The 24383-nt window shown below is 36.4% G+C and overlaps 1 protein-coding gene across 1 annotated transcript in view; it reads left to right on the top strand.

The window, feature by feature from the left end:
• Window positions 1-24383, top strand: part of CAMKMT (calmodulin-lysine N-methyltransferase) — a 459389-nt gene that overhangs the window by 13611 nt on the left and 421395 nt on the right. Inside the window, exon 3 of the mRNA XM_049870491.1 lies at window positions 3050-3114. Within this exon, the coding sequence (XP_049726448.1) occupies window positions 3050-3114 (65 nt within the window). The remainder of the gene's footprint in view (window positions 1-3049; window positions 3115-24383) is intronic.

The raw sequence follows: 24383 nt of genomic DNA, 5'->3' as shown, positions 1-24383 counted from the left end.
ACTGTGTTATGCCAATTGAGCTAGATGTTCCTCGAGACCGTGGTCCCCACAGCACCAGCCCAGTAACTTAGTCCTTCACGGAGCTTGGATGTGTCTATGGAGCTTCCATAACCTTGCCTTATACGAGTTGTGCTGGCTTCCCCAGGATTGTGTAGTGTCTTATTCTTCACCAAAGTTACCACTTATCTCTTGTCTATTTAGTGGTTTGGCTTCCTTTTAAACTCTCATTTCAACTTCTTCGTACCTTTAGGCTTCAAATATTTCCTCTAGCAGCTTTTTTCCCTCTTCAAATAATCATCTGCCCCAAAGGCTTGCTTCTTAGTCCTTACCCTATAGGCTACTCTTGGGAAGAAACTCAGAGACCCTCAGTTTTAGGATAGCTTTAGGTGCTTATAAAAGAAATTGGTCGGCCTTGGGGAGAACATTCTGGCTATCGGTAATTAAAGCCTTGGAAAACAACTTAAAGCTTTGGAGTTTAGGAAAAAGATGGCATGAACCTTTAGTACTGTCGATATGCTGGCAAAAAGTTTGCATTGTCATATAGCATTAGTTACCAGTTACATGCCAAGACGAAGTTTGTAAGGTTGTAGTTTTGAAAAAGCTCCTTCTGGCATTTCTGTCTAACTACATGGTACAGGCAACACTTCGGCAAAACAATTGAACGATCAAAGACAGACAAGATCTTAGAGTTTACACTTAAAAAAAGGAGATGACGCAGTAAAGAAAGACTAGTTCTTAAGTTTGGACTAACAGAAGGCAACTTGAAGCCAAATAATCAAACTGAATCTTTTCACACCAGTATTCATGGCAATTTTTCTGTAATTATCACTGATTCTTACACTGTTGAAAACAGTGACTGTAACATTATTCTTTTATTATTTACCACCTTTTAGGGTTTCTAGACTTCATTTTCATCAGTATTTTAGAGGTATGGGATTAGTTTTCCTGTTTCCCTGCCCCCACCCAGGGTATACTTTCTGGTTCCTTGCTTTCAGAAATCATGTTCTGAAGAATGACAAAGTCTGTTTCAACAATACCTCTGAACGTCACACTTTCAATTTTGAATAATGCTTTTAATTTTTTCAACACACATTTCATGCCTATTATCTCGGTTTCTATTTTTTAGAAATATGTAACTTTTTGGAAAATGTATGCACTTTTTCTCTACTCCTGTCTCAGATTGAATTTCAGCTATTTAGCTTGTCCTGATTTGTGCGTGTGTGTGTGTGTGTGTGTGTATCTGCATGGGATAGAGGGGGAGGAAAGAGAAGGAGGGGGAGAAGGAGGAGGGAGAGGGAGTGGGGAGGGACTGAGAGTACACATAAGCAAGTGTGCAACAAAGATAATGTCCTTATTTAAATGATCAAGGCCATAAAGCAATTCTACTTTTAGGAGTTTATCTTAAGGAAATAATCAGAAATGGGCTTAATGATGTTTCCCAAGAATGTTCATTGAAATAATATATATATAATAGCACAAAGCTGGGACACTCTAAAAATCTAACATCAAGTGTTGGTTCAGTAAATTATGGTACATTGAACTACTTGACAGACATTAAGATTATGTTACTGGACAATACTTAACAATGTGGGAAATTTTTTATGTTAAATAATAAAACAAGTTTTAAAACAGCGTGGACAATGTGCTTTTGTTTATTTAATGAAAGGAATATGCGGATAGAATAAGATTTGAAGGCTATGTGCAAAAAATATTAACTGTGGATATCGCTGCATGTTAGGATTATGAACAGTTTTTTGTGTTTGTGTGTGTGTGCTTTTATGCATTTTTAGATTTTTCTTGAACCATATGTTGCTTTTATATTTAGGGAAAAGTTTTTTTTTTTTTAGTTCTATGCTGACCATTTTAATAGTATCTTGCATTTCAAATGTTACTTTGTGCCTTTTCTTCTCTTATCTCCCACGTACACTATAGTTTCCCATTATATTAGAGTGAATAGCCTCATCTATTCCTAGAACCTTGTGTGCACAGAGAAGTTACAGAATCATTTTATTATGATGACAAAGGTTTGGTTTGTGGTTGGTGACTTTGTTTGATTAGCTTATGATACTGTTAAGCTTCTTTGGCTGGTTGTGATCGCAGAGAACTTTATGCAGTCTCAGTCTGTCTCTCAAAGAACTGGGTCTCTATGGTGGAAATAAAAAGCTCATTTTTTCCGGAAATGCTAATACAGTTTACATGTATTCTGCTATTATATTTATTATTTATAATGACAAAATTCAAGTAGTGTTGATGCAAGCAAATTTTATTGTGAATTATTAATGGCTGTTAGAAACTATTTAACATCCTAAAGAACTACAGATGTAAGTTATGTGGGGGAGAACGTAAAAGAGTGTAGGTAGAGTAGCACCAGTTTTTCATCATCATTGGAAAAATAACTCAAACTCTGTAAACCTGTTGTTGACCATTGGGTCCATTCATATATGAAAAATAATATCTTTCATAAGTATTAATAAAGTGTCAGCAATCAAATTAAATACTTAAGGGGCTGTCAAGTGAAGAGGGAGTAGAATTAAAGGATGGCATAATTAAGATTAGTGGGGGAAAGTTGTAAAAACTCTGCCCACTAAGAGAACTGCCTGGAGATGGAATGCCTAGACCTTCAGATTGGTTAGTGCTTTGTGACTGAAGGTTTGAATTCGTCCCTTCTACAGAGTGATAGAGTGATTGTTTATCTTTCTTTTGACCTTGACATTCTTGAAGTGTTAGTTGTTGTTGGATTTTTTTTTTTCATTAGAAAGGTTAAGAATTTACCTCACCTTTATGTAACTGAAACAACAATGAAACGAACAATTTGTTAATACTTGAAAACGTAGGTTAATCATCAAGAACTGCCATTACATTTAATATTCAGAGGACTATGTTATTTCTTTTCCTTCTCCCTCTAGTGGGCAGGAAATGTTTTTAAAACATAACATTGGAAGGGTTTTTTAGTATCGGCTGTATACCAATGCACAGTCTCATCTTTTCTAAAATTTCAGAAATGTTAATGTTTCCGAATCATTGAAGAAAATGCTGTGTTCCTTTCTAGGCATCGTAATGGAGCCTTGAATGTTGAAGATGTTCTTACCAGCTTTGACAATACAGGAAATGTTTGTAAGTTATATGCTTAAAAAAAAATGTATAAAAATATATTTGGTGTTTTAAAAAGTGAACTTATAATTTTTTTCTCACTTCTGTTTATTGTACTTACCAATGTGTGGATGTATTAATATCAACATATTTAACTTTTTAAAGAAACTTACTGTCTTTAGTTGCAAAATAAGATGCACCTACTAAATGGCGTCAGGCAGTTTTTATACTTTGTAGTTGTGTGTGTGTGTGACAGAATGTAGGTCAGAAGGAACACTAGACTCTTCAGTACCTCCCTTTTGTGATTTGTTTCCATTTTCACTCTCTCAGTTCATCCAGCAGAGGGACTATCTCTTCCTCTTTGCTATGTTAAGGATGCTTACTTTTCCGATCCCTGCTTCTTCCCTCTTTCACTACGGAATAACCCCAGAACATGTTTCTTTGGTGCTAGTATTCTTTAACACAGGAGTGTTTTTGTTTTATGCAATATTACAGTATTATAAAATTTATTGACTTTTCATCTAAGCTTCAGATTAAATGGGGATAGGTTGCTGCACTGGTTATGTAATTTTAACCTATTGCTGTATTTATTATTTAATGGAGGTTTAATTCTTAGTTCAGTTCAACAGATTTTTTTTGTGTGCTGTGTTAGATACAAAGATGCATGCTGTATAGACAGTTTACAGAGACACATCACAGTTAATTATAAAATGATGTTATACAATGAAAGAAGTCAGCTAGGAATAGCTTTATGTCACTGAGTTGAACAACACACCATGATAGGAGTTGTGCACTCTTTCATATTCGGCTGCATAGGATATTTCTCTTAAGACAGTTAATTTTTAGTGAAAAATGACAATTTTAAATGTGAAAATAGTACTCAAATACTTTGTTCTCAAAGGAAAATTTAGAATTGTAAATATTTATTGTCTTAATATAAAATACTTTACTACCAATACTACTTTATCAAAACCCAAAACCCGTGCCCTTGAGTCCAACTCTTAGAGATCCTATAGGACAGAGTAGAATTGCCCGTAGAGTTTCCAAGGCTGTAAATCTTTATGGAAGCAGACTGCCCCATTTTTCTCCCATGGAGCGGCTTGTGGGTTCCAACTGCTGACCTTTCGTTTAGGAGCCGAGCACTTAACCACTGTGCCACCAGGGCTCCTTCACTTTATCAAATGCTCTCTAATTTTAGATCTACATAGAATAACGTTCAGTAATACTCAGGCAATAATTTTGTTCTTAGGTCCACATTATGCCAAACAATTGCATAGAAAAATATTTATGTATTTTTGTCACTAAGGAATCTATAAATGTCCTAAAATTATCCTAAAGTGCATAAAATTATGTAGGCTTCTTTATATGAATAGAGAGAGGTGTACTTTTTCATTTCTGTGCACAGGCAATTACTGAATTTTTTCCCACTTAGGCATAGCTCGTTTTTATTGGGAACCAGGGCAAGGACTGGACAAGGATGCTGACGGTGGTTGAGGAGACGTTCTCCTTTAGTTCTGGGGTTAAATGTCATTAAGTCAGGCTTATGCCGGCATAGTTTAGGAACATGATCCTAAAATGTAAAATGTAGAATTTTTGACTTAGTAATGTAAAAATCAAGCACTGCTCCCAGTGGCTCAGTATGAAATAGGGCCACTAGCTGGCAGCATTATGTAAAATAAAAACAATTTCCTAAAGGTCTGAGTCATTCCCTTAAACATGAATAACTGTCTTACCATGTCCTTCTCTAACACCCAGCAACTGGTCTCACACCCCAAGTTGTTGTTGCTTATTAAGAGTATTTTTTCACAGCTGTCTATTGTTTGGTAGAAAGGTTTCAGACTTTGGAATGAGGCCTGCCTACATTTGAATCTATCTTTAAAAGTCACCTTAAGCAACTTATGTCATCTCCATGAGCCTCCATTTTTTTTCACGTCTTAGGACTGGATATGATGTGTAAGAAGTATGTAACACACTGTAGTCCTTACATCTGACGCTCAGTAAATGCAAGCTTTTTGTTAATTATTACTGGTGATGGTTGTTGCTGTGTGCTGTCGAGTCAATTCTGACTCACAGGATAGCGACCCTGTAGGACAGAGTAGAATTGCCCCATAGGGTTTCCAAGGAGCAGCTGGTGGATTCGAACTGCCGACCTTTGGTGAGCAGCTGAGCTCTTTAACCATTGCGTCACCAGGGCTCCGTTACTGGTAATGCGTAACCCCAAAATGTCCTGCAGTTTTTTTCTGAGGAGGAAAATAATATTATTAAGGATTATTCTGAGGTTTTAAAATAAATTATTTTAATTGAACTAATTAAAACAAGGCCGGAAGAGTACTCAGGTCAAATTGTCAAGATGGTAATTTATTAAAATGACTTGTCATAAGTATGATATTAAAAACCTAGATGTATTGCCAAGCTGTAGAAGTGGTGGCAGAAATAAGGAAGACCTTTTAAAACATGTTTGGTATAATGTGTATATTTTACTGATTTTATTTTAAAAGAAAAATCTATACTGATGTTTCATTTAATGATAAATTGGTAAAGCTCTACTCCAATAAAGTAAATATTGATTATTACTCTTATGTAATCCGTGCCTGAAGTGATTCAGGGTTGCAAAGTGATGTTTTCACTTGATGCCCCAAGTTTTTGATTTTGACCTAATAGTGGTATTAGGTTGACTTTGTAACTAGGAACCCCAGCAGAGGGCGCCACAATCATTAGTCTATCTACAGCACAATGTAACTGGAATAAACAACCTGAACTACAACCATGAGCCTTCACCGCTTAAAACAGATAAAGATGTGTGTTTAAACGTTTCCATTTATCTCTAATATGTTCAACAGTTTGTTAATATGAGGGATAGATTTTCCTGGCTGATTTTTTGAGCGTATTTAGTTTTGTTTTAATACCGGTTTAATTTTTGTACTTCTTGCTTTAAATAAAGGAATACCTTTGGTCTTTTTAACCTTGATGTTTAGTGAAAGTTCTACACATGAGTATGAAGCTCTTCAGTGGCCACCATGGTACCAAACCAAAACCAAACCCAGTGCCGTGGAGTCCATTCCGACTCATAGCGACCCTATAGGACAGAGTAGAGCTGCCCCATAGAGTTTCCAAGGAGCGCCTGGTGGATTCAAACCGCGACTCTTTGGTTAGCAGCCGTAGCACTTAGCCACTACACCACCAGGGTTTTCGGCCACCGTGGTAGTATATTAAAAGATATTTGGAATTAGGAAAAAAAAAAAATTCTCACATCTATTTAGGGAGCTGATAGATGAAATTAGCCCTTTTTTTCAGGCATTAGTTTCTAGCTTAATATTACTTCCTGATGATAGAAAAAATAACAATAAAAATATTTGGTAATTACAAAAACCTGATGTATGTACATGTAACCTGAACCCATTTGCCGTCAAGTTGATTCTGACTCACAGCGACCCTATAGGACACAGTAGAACTGCGCCACTGGATTTCCAAGGAGGGGCTGGTGGATTTGAACTGCCTACCTTTTAGTTGGCAAATGTAGCACACTGTAGCTCATAACCATTGCGCCACCAGGGCCTTCTGTATGTATAGCAAACATAGTCATAGTTTAGTGGGACCATTGATGTCAATTTTAAGTTAATTTTAAAAATCAAGTAATGATTGTATTCAGTGTAAATTTCCAAAGATGAGAGGGTCCACCTTCCTGAAATACTTCATGATGAAACCAAAAAGTTATGGACAAATCTGTTTAATTTTTGAAAATAAATGGAACCTCTAAATAGTTTAATTCCTGATGTAATAGAAAATAAAATATTCTTTATATTTGCTTTTATTGTTTAGAAGTGTTGTGTGTTTTTAAATGCATACCCTGCTAAGTGTTTTATATTTTTGAGATATAGTCCTTTCACTGCTGGAATTCCTTTGAATATGTAGGAAGAAATTAAATTGAACCTCACACAGAATTAATCCTTTCTGTGTAATGATGCATTGCTGCACAGTTTATGATCACACCTTCTTATACATTTATATTGGTATTGTGAAAAACAAATTATTTTGAAAACCATGCTCCCTTTCTGCTGACCTTTACCTAGGGATTTCACTCATTGTTTCTACTAGTTGAGAACCTGCTTCCTTCTAAGGTATCCAGGCTGCTCTCTGGACAGGTTGTGCCTGCTGGCGACTCATCATGCTTGGAAAGAGACGCTGTCAGGCTACTCGGGGAAGAGCACAGGATGACATCGTTCACGCATGCGAGGTGCTAGCTGCTTCTGTGTTTCATGTAACATGCCACTCCATTAGATATCTTGGATAGCAAGGGAGTACTCTGTGAGCATTACAGCAGATCTTCTCCTGCTTCTGTCTTTTCCGGGGGCAGGAAGGGACTCCTTCCCAGCCAGCCTCTGACCTCTAGTCAAGAGAAGCCCCGCCACGCCTTGTGTCTTCCAAAGTCATGTACTCTTTTTCCAGAGTTGTCTCTTTCCTCTACTCAAATTGAATTTTTAAAATGAGATTCTCCTCAGGGCTTAATTTATCCAAATTTGGATATCATAGTCTACAGCATAATTACTTGGTATTTATAAAGTCTCATTGGGGATATAATAGCTTTATTTACGCTTTGTAGCGCAGCACGTGTTGTTTGGTAGCATGAACAGATCAGTTAATACTTCTTATATAATATATGCAATATAATGTGTATACGCCTTTAAAGGATAGCGAGTCAGTAGTTATTATATATCATTACAATAACCTAGTGTGATCAGGATTCTTGGCTTATGATACAGTTTAGGGAATGTATTGGTAAGACCCCTTGTGCCAGCCTTTGAATTTTTTTTTTCCTCCTGGCTGGGCTGTATGATAGGACCCTGTGGTAGCTGGTATTTCATGGTCTCACGGAGACACCGATAGATCCTCTGCCTGTTCTTTTGTGTCGCACACTGCTACATTTCTAGTAAAGCCTAGGGCTGCCTGGACTTTTAACGCACACAATGGTCTTCTGTTTCTGGATCCTTCTCAGTGGTCTGATAGGTAGCAAGACTGTTTTGTGAGGTATCCAAAGCTAATTTCTTTTGGGCTAGTAATCAAATATTACTTAAGGAAAGATTCTTGTTAAAATTAAAAAAATATATGTTTCCACTTTCTACCTGTGTTTGGGAAGGGTAAGGTAACACTTAGGTCTCCTAGCAAATATAGTCCAAATTTTTAGTTTTTCTGTATCGTGTTATTGTGTCACATAATTAGGGTCCATAATCTAGAGGAATTATCAAAGCTATAGGAATGTCAACTTGGATTTAAAAATAGTTTCCTCATTTCAAGTATATATTGCATATAATACATATGTAATGTGCATATGTGTGTGTACACACACTTAGTAGTTTGATTACAAAATGAGAAATTTGGGACATTTTCTTTGTGGGGTCATGGAAGGAGGATGGTAAGTTCAGGTTTTAGCTCTGCCAGTTAGTAGCTGTGTGATCACAGGCAAGTCTTTGAACAAATCTTAACTCCTTATGTAAAATTACATAAGAAACAAAAACTACCTTCAGTGTTGGGGAACATATCAGATAATGTAAAAGCAACATGTAAACTGTAAACCATATTTGCATTAGTTATTATTGTTAATATCATCTGTCTGACTTTTTCTTCTTGAACTTTTCCAATACCTTTAATATTGGGAGATAACACATGATAGGAAGTATTTCTGGGTGTGTGCCATGCTGTTTTAATATTTTTCATTACTTTGTTATGTGAAAACAGCACAACACAAAGCCACCCAATTAAAACAGTGCAGTACCAGTGCAGAAATACGCACACAAACCAATGCTTTCGAGTAGAGGGTTCAGACAGGCCTAAATATATGTGGAGATTTATCATATGATGAAGATGGCATTTCAGTAAGATAGGAAAGGATGGGTTCTTGCCTAAACAGTACTGGGACCATTGTCTAGGAATTCAGAAAAAAGTAATAAAGCTGACTCCCTCCTTTATACTATATACAAAAGTAAATTTAAATTGGGTTAAAAATTTAATGAAGTCATAATACTCCTAGATACTTCAGATTAATAATTTTATAATTGTGCTAAAAAAAGCAAAACCAAACCAAACCCATTGCTGTCAGGCCAATTCCGACTCATAGCAACTCTGTAGGACTGCCCCATAGGGTTTCCAAGGTGTGGCTGGTAGATTCGAACTGCCAGCCTTATGGTTAGTGGCCTAATGCTTAACCACTGCACCACTAGGTCTCCTCTGAGATCATAGGGCCTCAAAGACAGTGGGGAGCTTGTGGTATGCAGCACTGGCTTGAGATATGGCTCTTTACCCCTCTTGAGAATCACAGCGTACATGTAGCCTTTGATTCCTAGCTCTATGTTGGAGAACATTTCTGGAGGTTAGATTAGGCTGTGGAGGGTAATTTCCTCAGGCAAGTATCTTCAGCTGTCTGACTTCCTTATTCCACAGTTGTCAGGGCAATTTTTCTTATGGCACAATATTGGGTAAGCGTGTCTCTAAGCCACGAACAGAGTCCTTTCTGCTATGTCACATTTGTTAAGGAGCTCTGGTGCCACAGTGGTTAAGGCCTGGCTGCAAACCGAAAGGTGAGTTGTTTGAACCCCACCCAGTGAAAAGACCTGGGGATCTGCACTAGTAAAGATTAAAGCCTAGGAAACCCTATGGGACAGTTCTACTCTGTTCCATAGACTTACTATAGGAATCAACTTGCCGGCACACAACAATGCATTTGTTGTTACTATTTACTAGGGTAGAAACAATTAGAAGACAGACATTTAGAAGGTGACTCTTTTCAATTCATTACAAAAAAATGAATTGAAATAAGAAATTTTGAAGTTGGAATGGTTGTCTTTGATAATAGGAGTTTTTGCTATTGTGAGGAAAGGCTGAGATAAACTCTATAGTCCTTTTTAGATTCATAACATGTATTAATGATTTAATCAATGCAATAATTCTGGAAGGTAGCTCATGTCTTTGTCATAACCTTGCTGGTTTGTCCCTCCTTTAATATCTGAGAGGAACCCTGGTGGCACAGTGGTTAAGAGCTCAGTCTGGGCTGCTAACCAAAAGATCGACAGTTTGAATGCACCAACCACTCCTTGGAAACTCTATGGGGCAGTTCTGCTTTGTCCTATAGGGTTGCTATGAGTCAGGATGGACTCAATGGCAATGGGTGTTTTCAGAAACTCTGGCGGCATAGTGATTAAGAGCTATGGCTGCTAACCAAACTTTCAGCAGTTTGAATACACCAGCTGCTCCTTGGAAACCCTATGGGGCAGTTCTACTCTGTCCTATAGGGTCGCTATGAGTCAGAATTGACTCGACGGCAACAGATTTTTTTTTTTTAATGTCTGAAATGTTCCTAATTTAGGTGCCTCTAAGCTTTTTTTTTTTAAGCTTTAGCAGAAGATCTGTTTAGCAAGTTTTTTTTTCCTTCTCAGCCAGTACTGCGTACTCTGTTTTCTTTTAAATAGCTACCATTTCTTTTGCATCGCCTACAACATTTGCCATGAACTTTGTGAATATTATCCCATTTAATCCTCTTAGCAGCTTTGCAAGGGGTAAAGAAACTGATACTCGGAGAGGTAAGGCTAACTTGCCTAAAGATTCATATTTAGTAAGTGGTTGCACAGGAATTTATAACTAGTCTACTATATTTCTTGAAGCTAGCATTTCCCCAATATAATGAGAAATGAATTTTGAGAAGTTCAGGTAGAAATTGAAACTAAAAGTGGTAACTTGGAGTGCTAGGAAATAACTTTGCCAAATGGAAAAGCATTCTGTCCTGCGGATTGTGGCTCAGAGGAGATGATTAAGGGTCACTGGAAAATGGGTTCTCTAGGGTTTCTGAAAGGTAGTTGACAGTCTAATGGAGTAGAGATTTAGGGAGTGAAGGTGGATGAAAAAGAACGCATTTTCTTTTAATAGCTTTAAACCAGATGTGAGTTTTGTTGTATTTCAGGGTTTTTTTTAACGAAGTGCTTTTTGCAAAATAAGACAATAGTAATTGCGATCTGTGTTTTTACGTAGTCCTTTCTGTAAGGTACTCAACGTGTTTCTTAGTTCCCATAGTTATGGTGATGCTTAAAAATTGCTTACATAAACATAAGCCACAGAAAAATCTCAACCACAAGGGTATTCTTGTCTTTCAGAGGATTGTTTGGACAGTGGACAGCTTTTCCACAGAGGATTGTTGTAGATTTTTGGGCAAATTGTATCGTCTACGTATTGCACTACTCTTATGAGTGCTTGATGCTTGATGTGATCGTAATATTTGATGATGGAGTAGATTTAGTGTTTGTGTATATGTACCCTGTCTTTTTTATATTCTCCCCCGACCCTTCACCCTCCATCCACTCCCAGCCCTAAATCTGAACATTTACATTATATCCTGGGGAGGTAGGGACTGTTCACGGAAGGAATGGGGGAATTTTCAGATGATTTTATCTGTGTGTATGATTCTGAAAACATAGGTGTATTATGTAGATTGTAGATGCTTGACATGTTTACAACCCGTTTGTTCTAGTTTGCTGGGTAGGGGAAGTCTTCGCTCCTGGTGGTAAATTCATGGTTTGTCTGAGCCCTTTGCCCATCCAGGTTGCTAGAGGCCAGGCTTCTGTGTCATTGCCGTTTCCCAGGAGTCCCTGACAATTGGCATCATTTAGTATTAGACTGAAAGGTGTGGTAGAAAGCAGACTTACAACTTTAAAGAAATAAAGTATTGTTTTTATTTGTGGGGTAGTAAAAGAATGACAAATAGACTTTTGAGTAATGCTGGACTTTGGTTTTATTTTGATATTGGGCAGTTTGATCAATGAAATGGGCACTGGTTGGGCAACCATTATGTACAATTGAGAAATGACATGTATTTATGTAAACCACAGATTCTCTGCTTTTCCCCTAGATTCCTTTAAAAAAAAAAAACTTGTTAAAATAACATGGAATTGAAGAGGAAATTTATTCATATTGCCCTCTTTGAGCTTTCTCTCTTAAGTCCTACATATTTGTAGTTTATATTCTGCAATTTAACACTCAATTATGTACCATATTGTAGTAACGGTTCATCTTTTTTCCCCAAAATAAAATTTAACCCCTCTGATTGCAGGGACTACGTCTCTTACTTCTTCAGTATTTCTAAAGCCATGAACCCTGTGGGTCACTCTCAGAGGTATCAGTCTAAAGTCTATGCCACAAAAAGTATTTCAGATAACTTGAATCTTTTCTTTCTGTTGATTAAATGTCACAAGGGCCACACAGTCTTCAGTGATTGCTCTTAACATTTCCTTTTTTCCTTCTCCCATCCACTACCATTTTACATTGCTGCTGTGCCTGTATCTCTTCATTACAAAACAATCAAAAACTTCAGAAAAGTCTAACTCTTGAATTTATCATTACAGGAGTCTTGTCGTGTCCCTGTCCCTTCCCCGTCCCCCCCCATCCCCCGCCTTCTGACCCTCCTTCACAGTAGGACCTTCCTTGGAGGGTGTGAGCATGTAGGAGGCAGACTCAGGGGAGGGGGAAGGTCCGAAGGGTGACTCCATTGCCTTGCTTGTCTGGTTTGGTCCCAGTTTGTACCAATTTTTCTTAGAATAATTATTAGTAGTACCTCCTTTTACTCTCAAAAGCGTCCCGTTTTGAATAATAAATTATATGTCTATCTTTAGAAGACAAGGAAAGAAAAATTGGAAGTGTGCATTAATTATCTATATCCAGCCATAGCTTTTTATCCCACCATGGTACCTTGTACAAGACCTGACCCACGTGGCATTCAGTACGTATGTACTGATTTATTTGAATCTGTATTCACGCTCAAACGAATGCATTGATTTTGCACAAGTTTATTTGTATTTGATATATTATTCTGCACAACAAAAGGTAAATCTAGGCCTCAGTTTTAGAGGGCATATACCACGGGCCCCATAAACTAATAGATTTGGAGACTGAATTCAGAACACACACGTTTTGTTTAGCTAATGCGGTGACTTGGGGAAAAACACTGAATTACTGCCAAGATCTTAATATAAAGAAAAGTCATATAAAAACCTAGATTTCCATTTTCCCTTAGGGAAAAAAAAGATCAGCCCAAGTCTGAGCTCAAATGATAATCATTGTCCGCAGCTGAGCCAGGGTCTCTGTTTTGCTTCCATCCTCACCTTTCCACCCCTGGACGTTTGAATTTGCAGCCCCTGGTGTTTGGAAGCAGTTAAGGCATGCTTGCCTTTGCATATTTTTCAGATTTATTTAGTTACCTACTTAAGAGTCAACTCTGATTAGTCATTTTCTTTATCAAAGCTAATTAAATAAAATGCTTGTAAATTCTTTTGAAGGTAGGCCATTTTTTTTAATTCAACAGGTTAATCACTAACCTTTGGAAAATATTTTTTCCCTGTACTAGCTAAGGATGGCAACAACTACTAACAAATATTTATATTGTTCTATTTAATAAAAAATGAGCTGACAGTATTTAAAATATGTTTCAACGGCCAATATCTTTCAGAAAACATCTTTTTGAGAGTTAATCATTTGAGTTAAAATTGTGAAGTGTATTAAAAATGAAGTCGAAAACCAATATAAAACCAAAACCAAAAACTACAGGAGAAAAATTAAAATATTTGCGAGTATACGTATGTTTGTACATGCATGTGTATGTATGTGTGTGTATGAAATATATAGTTAACTTGACCTTCATCTGCTTCTTCTCATTTATTTATAGATTGGAAAAGAAAGAGCAATCTCAGCAAGTGTTTAAGTGACTGTTAGGTGCTGTCCTGCTTTTTCAATTCCCAAATGATTTCTCAGCTTTGACTGAACTACTAAAAAAAAAAAAAAAATTTTTTTTTTTTATACTACAAAGGAATAAATCATTCTTTCTACAGGTGTTCGAAGAAACTACTGTTGTGTTAAAATCTGGATAAATATCTCAGTGTCTGATGTATCCAGGTACCTGGATGATGTCTATGGACGCTGCCTTAAATTTCAACAGCAAATATCTTTTAAAAATAACTTCACTTCCTTCAAAAATGTTTGTCAGGACTTTAGAATGCCCGTATACCCATGTCAGTTGCCATTGCTTCCGCAATGAAGAATTCACCCTGATAACAAATTTTAGACTATTGTCAAGACAATGGCTTGGTGTACAGTAACTACATTAAATATCATTTTGATGGCATGAATACATTATCTCAGGACATGATTTTATATGTATATTTTTAAGACAACATAATTTCAGCTAAAATTATCTATATGTAGATCATGGATTTCATGGTATTAACGTGTTTTCTGAAGCCTTCAGACCTATTCCAGTTTGATCTCTCTAGGCCTGCTACGTACCTTTCATCTTGTGATCTCTCTTTTCTATCATCCTGGAAATTCTCTTCATCTTTCTTTTGTGTTGAATCTCATTTCTCAAATACCATAACTACTTCTTTTTTTTTTTTTTACTGCATTATTTTGGAAGATTATAAGTTCTGGTACCTCCCTGAGAAAATAAGCACACATTTTTTGAGAACTTGTGATACTTTGGTTGGATATACAATGATAGGATTTGAAATAATTTCCTCTTCAGAATTTTACAGCAATGATTTCTATCCTCTAGTGTTGCTTTTGAGAAGTCCAGTGCTATTCTAACTCTTATCCTTTCTATGAAAGTTGTGATTTCTGTTTGGAACTTGTTAGAATCTTTTCTTGTTCCCAATGTTCTAAATTTTTATGATACAATATCTTGCTGTGGCTCTATTTTCAACCATCGTGCTGGACCTTTGGTGGAAACTTTCAATTTAGAAAGTCATATTTTCAGTTCTGGAAAGTTTATTTGAATTATCTATTCAATGATATCCTCCTCTCTGTGTTTTATTTCTGGAAATTTGTTTTTTTTTGAACGTTGGCCCTCCTGGATGGCTTCTTTAATTATCTTTTCATCTTCTGTTTTACATCTTTTTTACTCTCAGGTATATTTCTACCACTTTATCTTTCAGCCTTTCTGTTGCAGTTTTCATGCTTTTGAATGTTCAAAATTTCTTTTTTCTTATCTTAGTATTTTTTTCCATAACATTCTTTTAATATTCCCTAAACGCATCTTTTAAATTATTGAGGCTATTGCTGAAAGTTTGTTTTTTTCTTCTCTCTTTGTTGACTGTTTCCTCCAAGTTACTTTTTTCTGTTTGTTTTCTTTCGTCTGTCTTTTATAGTAGAGGCTTTCATCAGATTTTTGGTGATCCTTAAAGGTTGTATGCTGCACAACCGATTTAAAGCTACAGTGATAATCCCAGCTTTTTGGTGACGGGTTTCAATGTGGGGTTATCTGGTTGCGTTGTTTCTTGAGGAACCCTGGATGTCCATGTTTTTAGGTATTTACTTTGGGCTGTTCAGTTTTCCAGAGAAAACTCTTCCGAGTGTTGCCCTTTGGGGAGAGTGTACCTTAGCTGCTAGCATTTTGGGAGGTGGGTGGGAAGAAGAGTCTCAACGTTCTGTTACTCAATCCCCTTTAAAATGTCATTTTACCTTCCCCAACACCACCCTCCCTGAACTGCACTGTTGTCCCCCAGTCTACTGACCCTCCGATTTTTTAGAAACTAAGCCAGAAGACACCTGATAGGTGGAGGAAGGTTAGTTGCCCAGTAGTTTGGAGTGGGAGATGCGATTTCAAGGTCTAACTGCTTCTTAAATAGATTTTCCCCAAATTCTTCTTTGTTTAGCCCAGCCTCAGCCTGAACCACAGAAATATAAATATGGTTGCTTCTTAGCTTCCCACTGCTGATTTAGGATTCAGCTTTTTGCTGTTATCTTCTTGTGCCTTTATGAACTCGCGTTTTGTTTTTAAATCCTTTTCGCTTTTCTTTTAATGGACTGTCAGGAGGGGAGTAAATGCTAATGTGTAGATGCAGTCTATTATCTTTAACTGGAAGTATACATATACATATATTCGCATACACCCATACTTCAATTTCACATAAATGCCATGAAAAATAATTTATCAAAATCTAAAAATTTTATTTAAGTAGACCACATATGGTTCTTGTCAAATTACACTAGAAAAGTATTTCCATTGAAATGTATTGAGATGAATCAGTAAGCTTTGCCCAAACATTATGAATTCTTTCTCCACTCATTCTGTTTGCTGAGTTCTTCTTGAACCTTCAGTATTTAACTCAAATGCTACTTCCTCTATAAAGCTTCTCCTGACCCTCCTAAGATGCAATTCAGTGGTCCTTCCTATGCTTACCTATAGACTTTAAAAATATACACTATTAAAACATATGACATTGTATTATACAACAACAACAACGACAACAAAAAAACAACATTGCTGTTGAGTCTATTTCAACTCATGTTGTTGTTATTGTTAGGTGCCGTCCAGTTGGTTCTGACTTATAGTGACTCTGTGTCTTACTGAGCGAGACACTGCCTGGTCTTTCTCCATGCTCACAGTCATCGTTATGCTTACCATATGGTTGTTTCTTAGCTTCTTGTTTCAACTCATAGTGACCCTTATAGTGTCTAAATCACTCACTAGACTCTAAGTTCATGAAGAGCAGGAGAGGTGTTTTGTTTGTCTTGTATGTATAGTGCCTGGCATATAGTGAATTCTCAATAAGTGCTTTTTGGATTAGGGAAGTTAATATTTAAAAATGGAAATCACACTTTAAGTAAATAAATTAGGATATGGTTATTTTTTAAAAGAATTGTTTAAAAAATATTTTAGAATCCCTTTAGATTTACATTTTATTACATGCTTCCCGCCCACCCCCCCGAACACATTTACATCTAGTCTCCCTTTTGCATATATGTATTCATATGTCTACATATATACACATTCTATATTGTTCCTCTTTAGTAGGGATGTTAATCATATTTAAAAAGAAATAAATGTTATTGTGTTACATATTGGTGATGTTTTTCCCTCCAGATACCTTTTTCTGGGAGACCTTTAAGTGGCTATTCACCTAGCTTTTTGATGAGTGCAATATCTTTTAAGCAGCTAGTTCCAAAATACATTCAAATAACATGCCCTGGTCCTTGTGAATTGCCATTTCTTTGCTTAAATTTTCCTCTCGGACCACCAGCAATCCCTTAAGTACTTTTCCTACCAGCTAATGCTAGCTTTTAAAAATCTACTTAATGTTACTCTTTTCTTTCCTTTTGTTGCCTCTGTCACTTAATATACCTCCGTGCCTGCCTGATATTGTTCTTTCTCAAGCTCTTTTTATGCTTTTAGGGTGATCTTTCCTAGTCTCTTTTTCGACTGTCTTAGATGCTTTGATTCTGGTGTTTCTCCATTGCAAAGGGCTTAGTGGGAGAAGGAAATGAGTATTCTGGATGGCTTTTTTATTTTTTTTAACTTGTCAAGCACAATATTTAAGAGAATACAAATGCTCCTGCTTATTATATAACTAGTATTCCACAAAGGATTTTGACAAACTTTTAGAGCAGTTCATGGAGGCAAATACTGAAATAGGATTTGTTTCAATTTCATAGATAAGGACAAAAAGGGAGCATTGAAGTTTGGCATTTGTCGAAGATGAGTGATGGGTAAATGGGAGTTCATTATTTTCTATTCCCTTTATTTTTTCTATATACATTAAAATGTTTCCAAATACGAAGTTTTCAAGAATTAGAGTATCATTTTCCATCCTTTTGACCCAGCAATCCCACTTTTTGGTATCTGCCTCAGCATACGCAGGCAAGGATGTTAATTACAGCCTCATTTGCACTGGGAAGTAAGTAAGCTGCAAACAGTCTGGCAGCTCTGTCCCCATCATTTACAGGATTGTTGGCTAAATTATGGTCTGTCCATACAATGGATTATTATGTAGCAATTAAAAAGAATGAGTTGAGTTATATGCTGTATTCTGAAGGGATGTCCAGGATGTATTGGTAGGTGAAAAGAAGCAAGTTGTCTATTTTATATAACGAGATGTCATTTTTATAAAATAACTGTGCGAATATGTAAAAAGCATATATATAATTGTCAGCATTGGGTACTTCAGGAAAGTGGGATCTAAAGGGGATGCAGTAGAGGAAAAATTAACTTTTTCTTTACTCATCTTTGTATTGTTTGTTTCAAGTATGTATTACTTACGGGGAAAATGTAATAAATACTTTTTTAAATAAATGTAAAGTATTTAAAAAGTGAGTATCACTTTATCTATGATAATAAAAATCTGTTTTTAAAGTTTAAGGGAAACGGAAAGTAATATAAATAGGAAACCAAATGATGAGTTAGATTATCATTTGTCTTCAGGAAGAAAAATAAACTAATGAATAACTCATGCCTAGCCCCATTGCCGTCAATCAGTTCTGACTCACAGCAATCCTATAGGACAGACTGGAACTGTCCCATAAGGTTTCCACAGAGACGCTGGTGGATGCGAACTGCCAACCTTTTGGTTAGCAGCTGAGCTCTTAACCACTGCACCATGAACTCTGACTTGATTCCCAAATTTTGAACAGAAATTGCTGAGTGACAATTAGAAGTCAGACTCTGGCCTTTTATATGTATTAATTCTGTAGCCCTTAAAAATTTGTGCCTAAAATGTAAGCATTTTTGTTATGGTAAAGGAGCCGATCGGTTTCATAAGATGCTCAATTTTCAACAGGCCACATATAACAAATAGCTGAGGCACCTCATTGCGATCAACATAAAATGTCATTGGCTGACTTAGGCAAAAGAGAAATGGATTGGAAGGGTATTCAGCAGAATTCAAGATTCACTTGACGATTGGGCGCTTCACTTTGTGCTTTGGTATGCCTCTAACTACATTTCCTGTTTAACCGTGAGAGCATTGCACTGAAACTTCCTAGCTAAGCACCTTGGAAATCTTGCATTATATCAGTTAAATTTAGTTAAGGCTTTTTGAAAAAACTAGCATTTTTAAAAAGGGAAACTTACGTAGTATCTAATTTTAAAGTTTTATTCTAATAAGTGGTGATTTTGAAATTATAACTTCTTTTGATTTCTTATAAAATATATACTCATTCAAATACTTATGGATAATCTCAACCTACGTATATTATTTTAGAATTGTTACCTTCGAATTTCTCTTATTAGTTGATCTGAACATCACACCAGTGTCTTTTTATGCATGTGTGTGTTTACAAGAGTTTTGGGGTCCTTCCTGGATTTATCTTTTCTGTTTCTTGTTTTAATGATAAATTTCCCAGGGAGATTGTATTGTAAATGCTTTTTAATGTTAGATTACAATTTTTTTACCTGTGCTATTCTTTGTAATTTTTGTCTACTTAACTGAAACATGCTGGCTTCACATTCTTATGATCCTTTTAAATCTGTGCAGCAAATTCTTCCAGAGATTTCTCGCCTATCTTTAGAATCAGCGTGTTAATTTTGGCCACATTTTTCAAATTATTTGTCTGTGTTGTACAATAGATTCTTCTAAGAGCCGTAACACCATTTTTATTATAATAATAAATGCTAGTTTAAATTAGTGTCTCATCCTGGGGAACCTAAAAATCTTCCTCTTGTACCAGATAGAGAATACACTTGTACTTATACAAGGGACTTTGTACTTATAATAAAATCTGGCTCCTTTTCCTCATTTGGGACCAAGTTTTTCACTTGTGGTGGTGGTGGGGATATAAATGGTGTGTCCAGGGCCAAGCTTTTCAAATGGCCCTTCTTCCTTCCCTCTTCTCCTTTTGTTGGGGCCAAGCTTGTGATCTGCATACTCAGAAGGGGGTGGGCTCATCTGAGGTTGAGTTTTCTGCTGTGCAGCTGGTAATTTGTTTGCATACCAAGGGGTGGAATGATTGAACAAATGTGTAAATGAATTGAGGATAATGAGAACCAAGTTTCTCAGTATCAGCAAAGTGAATTACAAATGTGGAAACGGGGAAGACTAGAATAAACCCTGTGGTGTTGGCTTGGAATCAGAAGTATTCACATGAACTCATTGTTTTTGATAGATAGTTATGGATGTGTGTGTATATACATGTATTTTCTGTCGGGGTCTGGTAGCCACGAGCACAGCTATCACTCAGATCTTTATTTCTAAATATCATTCTCCACTAAAAAGAACTAGGGCTCCCTGGAGAAAAGGGCAACTTTAGGGCTGGACATTTTATACCAGAAAGTAAGGAAGTTACCAAAGACTGATGGGCACATGCCCAAAGGACACAGGAGCTGGCTTGAAGGGGTTCCCATTGGTCAAGTCTGAGACAGTTGGAGCATCAAAATAAATAATGATAGAAACAGATTGTAACCCTTTGAGTAAGATAAGAATCCACCAGGCACAGTGGTTAAGAGCTACAGCTGCTAACCAAAAGGTGTCGGCAGTTCGAATCCACCAGCCTCTCCTTGGAAATCCTGTGGGGCAGTTCTGCTCTGTCCTTTAGGGTTGTTATGAGTTGGAATTGACTTGATGGCAAGGGGTTTTGTTTTTGTTTTTTGTAGTATTAATAAATATACAAACGGGGGGGGAGGCTCTACCTTATATTAGAATGTTATTTAATAAATCTAGAACAAGCACTAGATAAATCTGGAACCTTGGCAACAATGATATCTTGTCATCAGAGCCTTGAGGAAAATGGTACCTCTTGGAGGTGGGAGGTAGATTCAGGAAAAGCTTTTAAGAATGATGTCATGAATAATCTTCAGTGGGGCACTTGAACTAATAAGAGAACGACATACCATATTTAAATTTAAGTGTAAAATTGTGTGTACCATATTTAAATTTAAGTGTAAAAGTGTAAAATTTAAGTGTAAAATTGTGTGTACCTGGTATACTGGAATGACAGAACGAAGAGGCAAAAGCAGGAATTGAAGCTAAAACACTTGACTACAAGCCACGGTTCATCCGTTTCTTGTCAGGGTGGTCTTAGCCAAGTCACTTGCATTTCTGGCATCAACTTCACTTGGTTATACATTTTATGTATTGCTGGCTTTGATTTGCTAGTATTTTATTAAGGATTGTGCATGTGTGTGTTCATGAAGGATATTGGCCTGTATTTTTTTTTCACGTAATGTCTTTTTGCTTGGTTTTAGTTATCAGGGCAATGCTGGCCCCATGAGTTGCAACGTGTTTCCTAGAGTTTGTGTTGAATTATTTTTATTTTCTCCTTAAATGGTTGGTGGAATTCACTGCTGAAGTCATCTGGGCCTGGAGTTTTCTTTGTGAGAAGGCTTATAACAACAAATTTAATTTATTCCTTCTTGAGTGAGCTTTGGTAGTTTGCATCTTTCAAGAAATTTGTCCATCTCATCAAAGCCCATTTTTTTGGCCTAGCATTATTCGTACTATTCCCTTATTGAGACTTGTTTTATGGCCCATCCTGTATGGTCTATCTTGATGAATGTTCTGTGTGCATTTGTAAAGGTTTATCCTGCTGTTGTTGGATGGAATGTTCTATAGATGTCACTTTGGTCCAGTTGGTTGATAACGTTGTTCAAGTCTTCTCTACACCTTCTCCTCACTTACCGAATATGTCATTATCTGACATTTTACATTTGCAATAGTAAAAAAATCTACCATCAGACTATTTTGCACAATAATGATGAACAAATGACAGTAACAACCAGTAATGAACACCAAGGTGCAAGGCAAAAGTAGCGCTGGCTTTGATGGCTAAAGTTATTTGTCAGCTTGGCTAGGCCATGATTCTCAGTGTTTGGCAGTTATGTAATGATGTAATTTGGCAACTGTGTAATGATGTAATTTGGCAGTTTTGTAACAATGTAATTTGGCAGTTATGTAATAATATAGTCATCCTCCATTTTGTGATCCGATGTGGTCATCCTCCACCTTTGTGTAATACAGATTTCGTGTAACGTCCTGGTCTTTAAAACCTAACCATGTTGGTCAATGAGGAGAGGATGCATTCTTATTGCTTTTTCTGTGTAGTTGTTCTATCAGTTATTGAGAGAGGGTTGTTGAAGTCTTCAGCTATAATTGTGAATTCATTTATTTCTCCTTTCAGTTCTGTTAGCTTTTGCCTAATTTACTTTGAAGCTGTGTTGTTAGGTACATATACACTCACGCTTATTTTATCTTCTTGATGAATTAATCCTTTTATCATTGTGAAATGTCCCTCTTTATACAATAGAATATTCCTTGTTTTGAAGTCTAAAAATTGCTTGAGTGTCTATACAAATAGACATACTATTGTGATGTTAGTACAGACACTCAAGCCATTTTTTCTGTTTGGCTGCTTTTAAGATTTTCTCTTTATCACAGGTTTTTAGCAGCTTGATTATGAAGCCTTAGTGTGCTTTCCTTTAGGTTTACTCTGTTTGGGCTTGTTGAGCTTTTTGTATCTGTAGGTTTATAGTTTTCATCAAATTTGGGAAAAATTCCACCATATTTCTTCAGATATTTTTCTATTCAGGACTGCACTCCAACTATGTATGTGTTAGAATGCTCGATGTTGTTCCGAAGTTTACTGATAGCTTGCTTGTCCATTTTTTCCAGCCTTTTTTCTCTATGTGCTTAATTTTGGGTAGTTTCTATTGCTATGCCTTTAAGTTTGATGGTATTTTCTTCTGTAGTTTCTAATCTGCAGTTATTCACACTCAGGATATTTTTCATTTCAGATACTATATTTTTTATTTCTAGAAATTCCATTTGGAACTTTCATATACCTTCTACATGTCTCCTCATAATGCTCATGCTTTCCTCTACCTTCTTGAACATGGGAGCATATTTACTATAGCTGTTTTAACATCTGTGTCTGCTTGTCTCATCATCTCCGTCATTTCTGGTTCTATTGATTGATTTTTTTTTTTCTCCTGGTTATAGGTCATATGTTTCTGCTTCTTTGCATGCCCAGTGATCTTTTTTTATGAGAATGTCAGATAGTATGAATTTTATGCCTTTGCATGCTGGATTTTGTCATACTCCCTTACATTGTGTTAGATTTTGTTTCAACACAACTGGCATGTAGTAAGTTAATTAGAATCAGTTGGATCCTTTTGAGGCTTGCATTTAAGATCTGTTAGGGTGGGATCCATAAATAGCAGCCTTTAATTCTAGGGCTAATTTAGGCCCATTTCTAAGGCGATACCCTTCTGAAGAGCCTGGTCAATGTCCCATGTATTACAAGGTCTTTTCACTGTGGCTGGTGTCAGTATGAACTATTCTCAGACCTGTGTGAACCTTTGTAGTTGTTCTGCACACTCTTTTCTGGTGTGGTTTTTTTTTTTTTTTTTTTTTTTTACCCCCTCTGTCTTTGAACCGTTTCCTCTCATGTATCACAGATCATTTCCCAGCCAAAGATTTCATAAGACCCCTCTGCAGATTTCTAGAGCTCTCTTTCTCTGTGCAGCTACCTCCTCTCTGATAATTTTGTTGCACAGATTCAAGCTGCTTTGGCCTCCTCAAATGCTAATACCTGTCTCCTCAACTCAGCAAGACTGTTGAGTTCTGTTTGGGTCATGTTATGGTAAACTGTGTACGTAAGCATGTATACATGTACACATTCATGCAGATTATATTCTAAATCCCAAGCATCGTTCTAAGTATGTATTGTCTTACCTAGAGAATACCTTACCTAGGTTTGCATTTGACCACCCAGAGGCAACCATGACCTATTGGTCACGTCCAGTGGGACATTTCTTATATTCCTATGGCTCAGGAACATTTAAACTTTCATCAAATTAGGTATTGGCCCATTTTTATCTCCTTGTAATTTCACTTGAACCTTGGTTTGATTTTAAAAGTGTATGTTCAATGTAATTACAAATAGGTAGTTTGGAATTTTGTCAAATATTTACTTTTTCTTTTTTTGTCCCAGAACACACCTTAAAACTATTTTATATGACAAGGCTAGTAGGTACTCAGTGGCAGATTTGGGTGGCTAAATATTTAAAAGCACAAATAGACTTGTTCATGTTGTTGTAAAGCATAAGATTATACGTTACGTTTTACGGCTATAGCAATTTGCATAAAGTAATCCATGTGTAAAAATCACTTTTTTTTTTTTTCCTTTGTTGTCAAAATGCAAAGAAGTGATCTGATGAAGGTATATGTAAGGGGTTGGTTCGTTCATTCATTCATTCATTCATTCAATTCAATATTTACTTTGCTACTCTGGTAGATCCTGGCATATAAAGAAAAATAATATCTAGCCCCTGTTCTCATATGGTTTATAGTTTAATGGAGGAAGCAGTTGACTTGATGAATTATATAATGTCATGATCTTGTAACAGATGACTGAGAGAACCACCATGGAAGGACAGAGAAGAGCTGAGAATTGTGTATATTTCTGAGTACATTTTTTTTTTACATAGCTTTGGGGTTTTTTTTTTTGTCTTGTTTTTGTTTTATACAAAATTCTGTAATAAAGTCTGAAAGTGTTAG

This window comes from Elephas maximus, chromosome 26, assembly GCF_024166365.1.
Source record: "Elephas maximus indicus isolate mEleMax1 chromosome 26, mEleMax1 primary haplotype, whole genome shotgun sequence".
In the NCBI taxonomy this organism is placed as follows: domain Eukaryota; kingdom Metazoa; phylum Chordata; class Mammalia; order Proboscidea; family Elephantidae; genus Elephas; species Elephas maximus.
The sequence above is the reverse complement of the archived record's forward strand: the minus strand, read 5'-3'. Positions and strand labels throughout refer to the sequence as shown.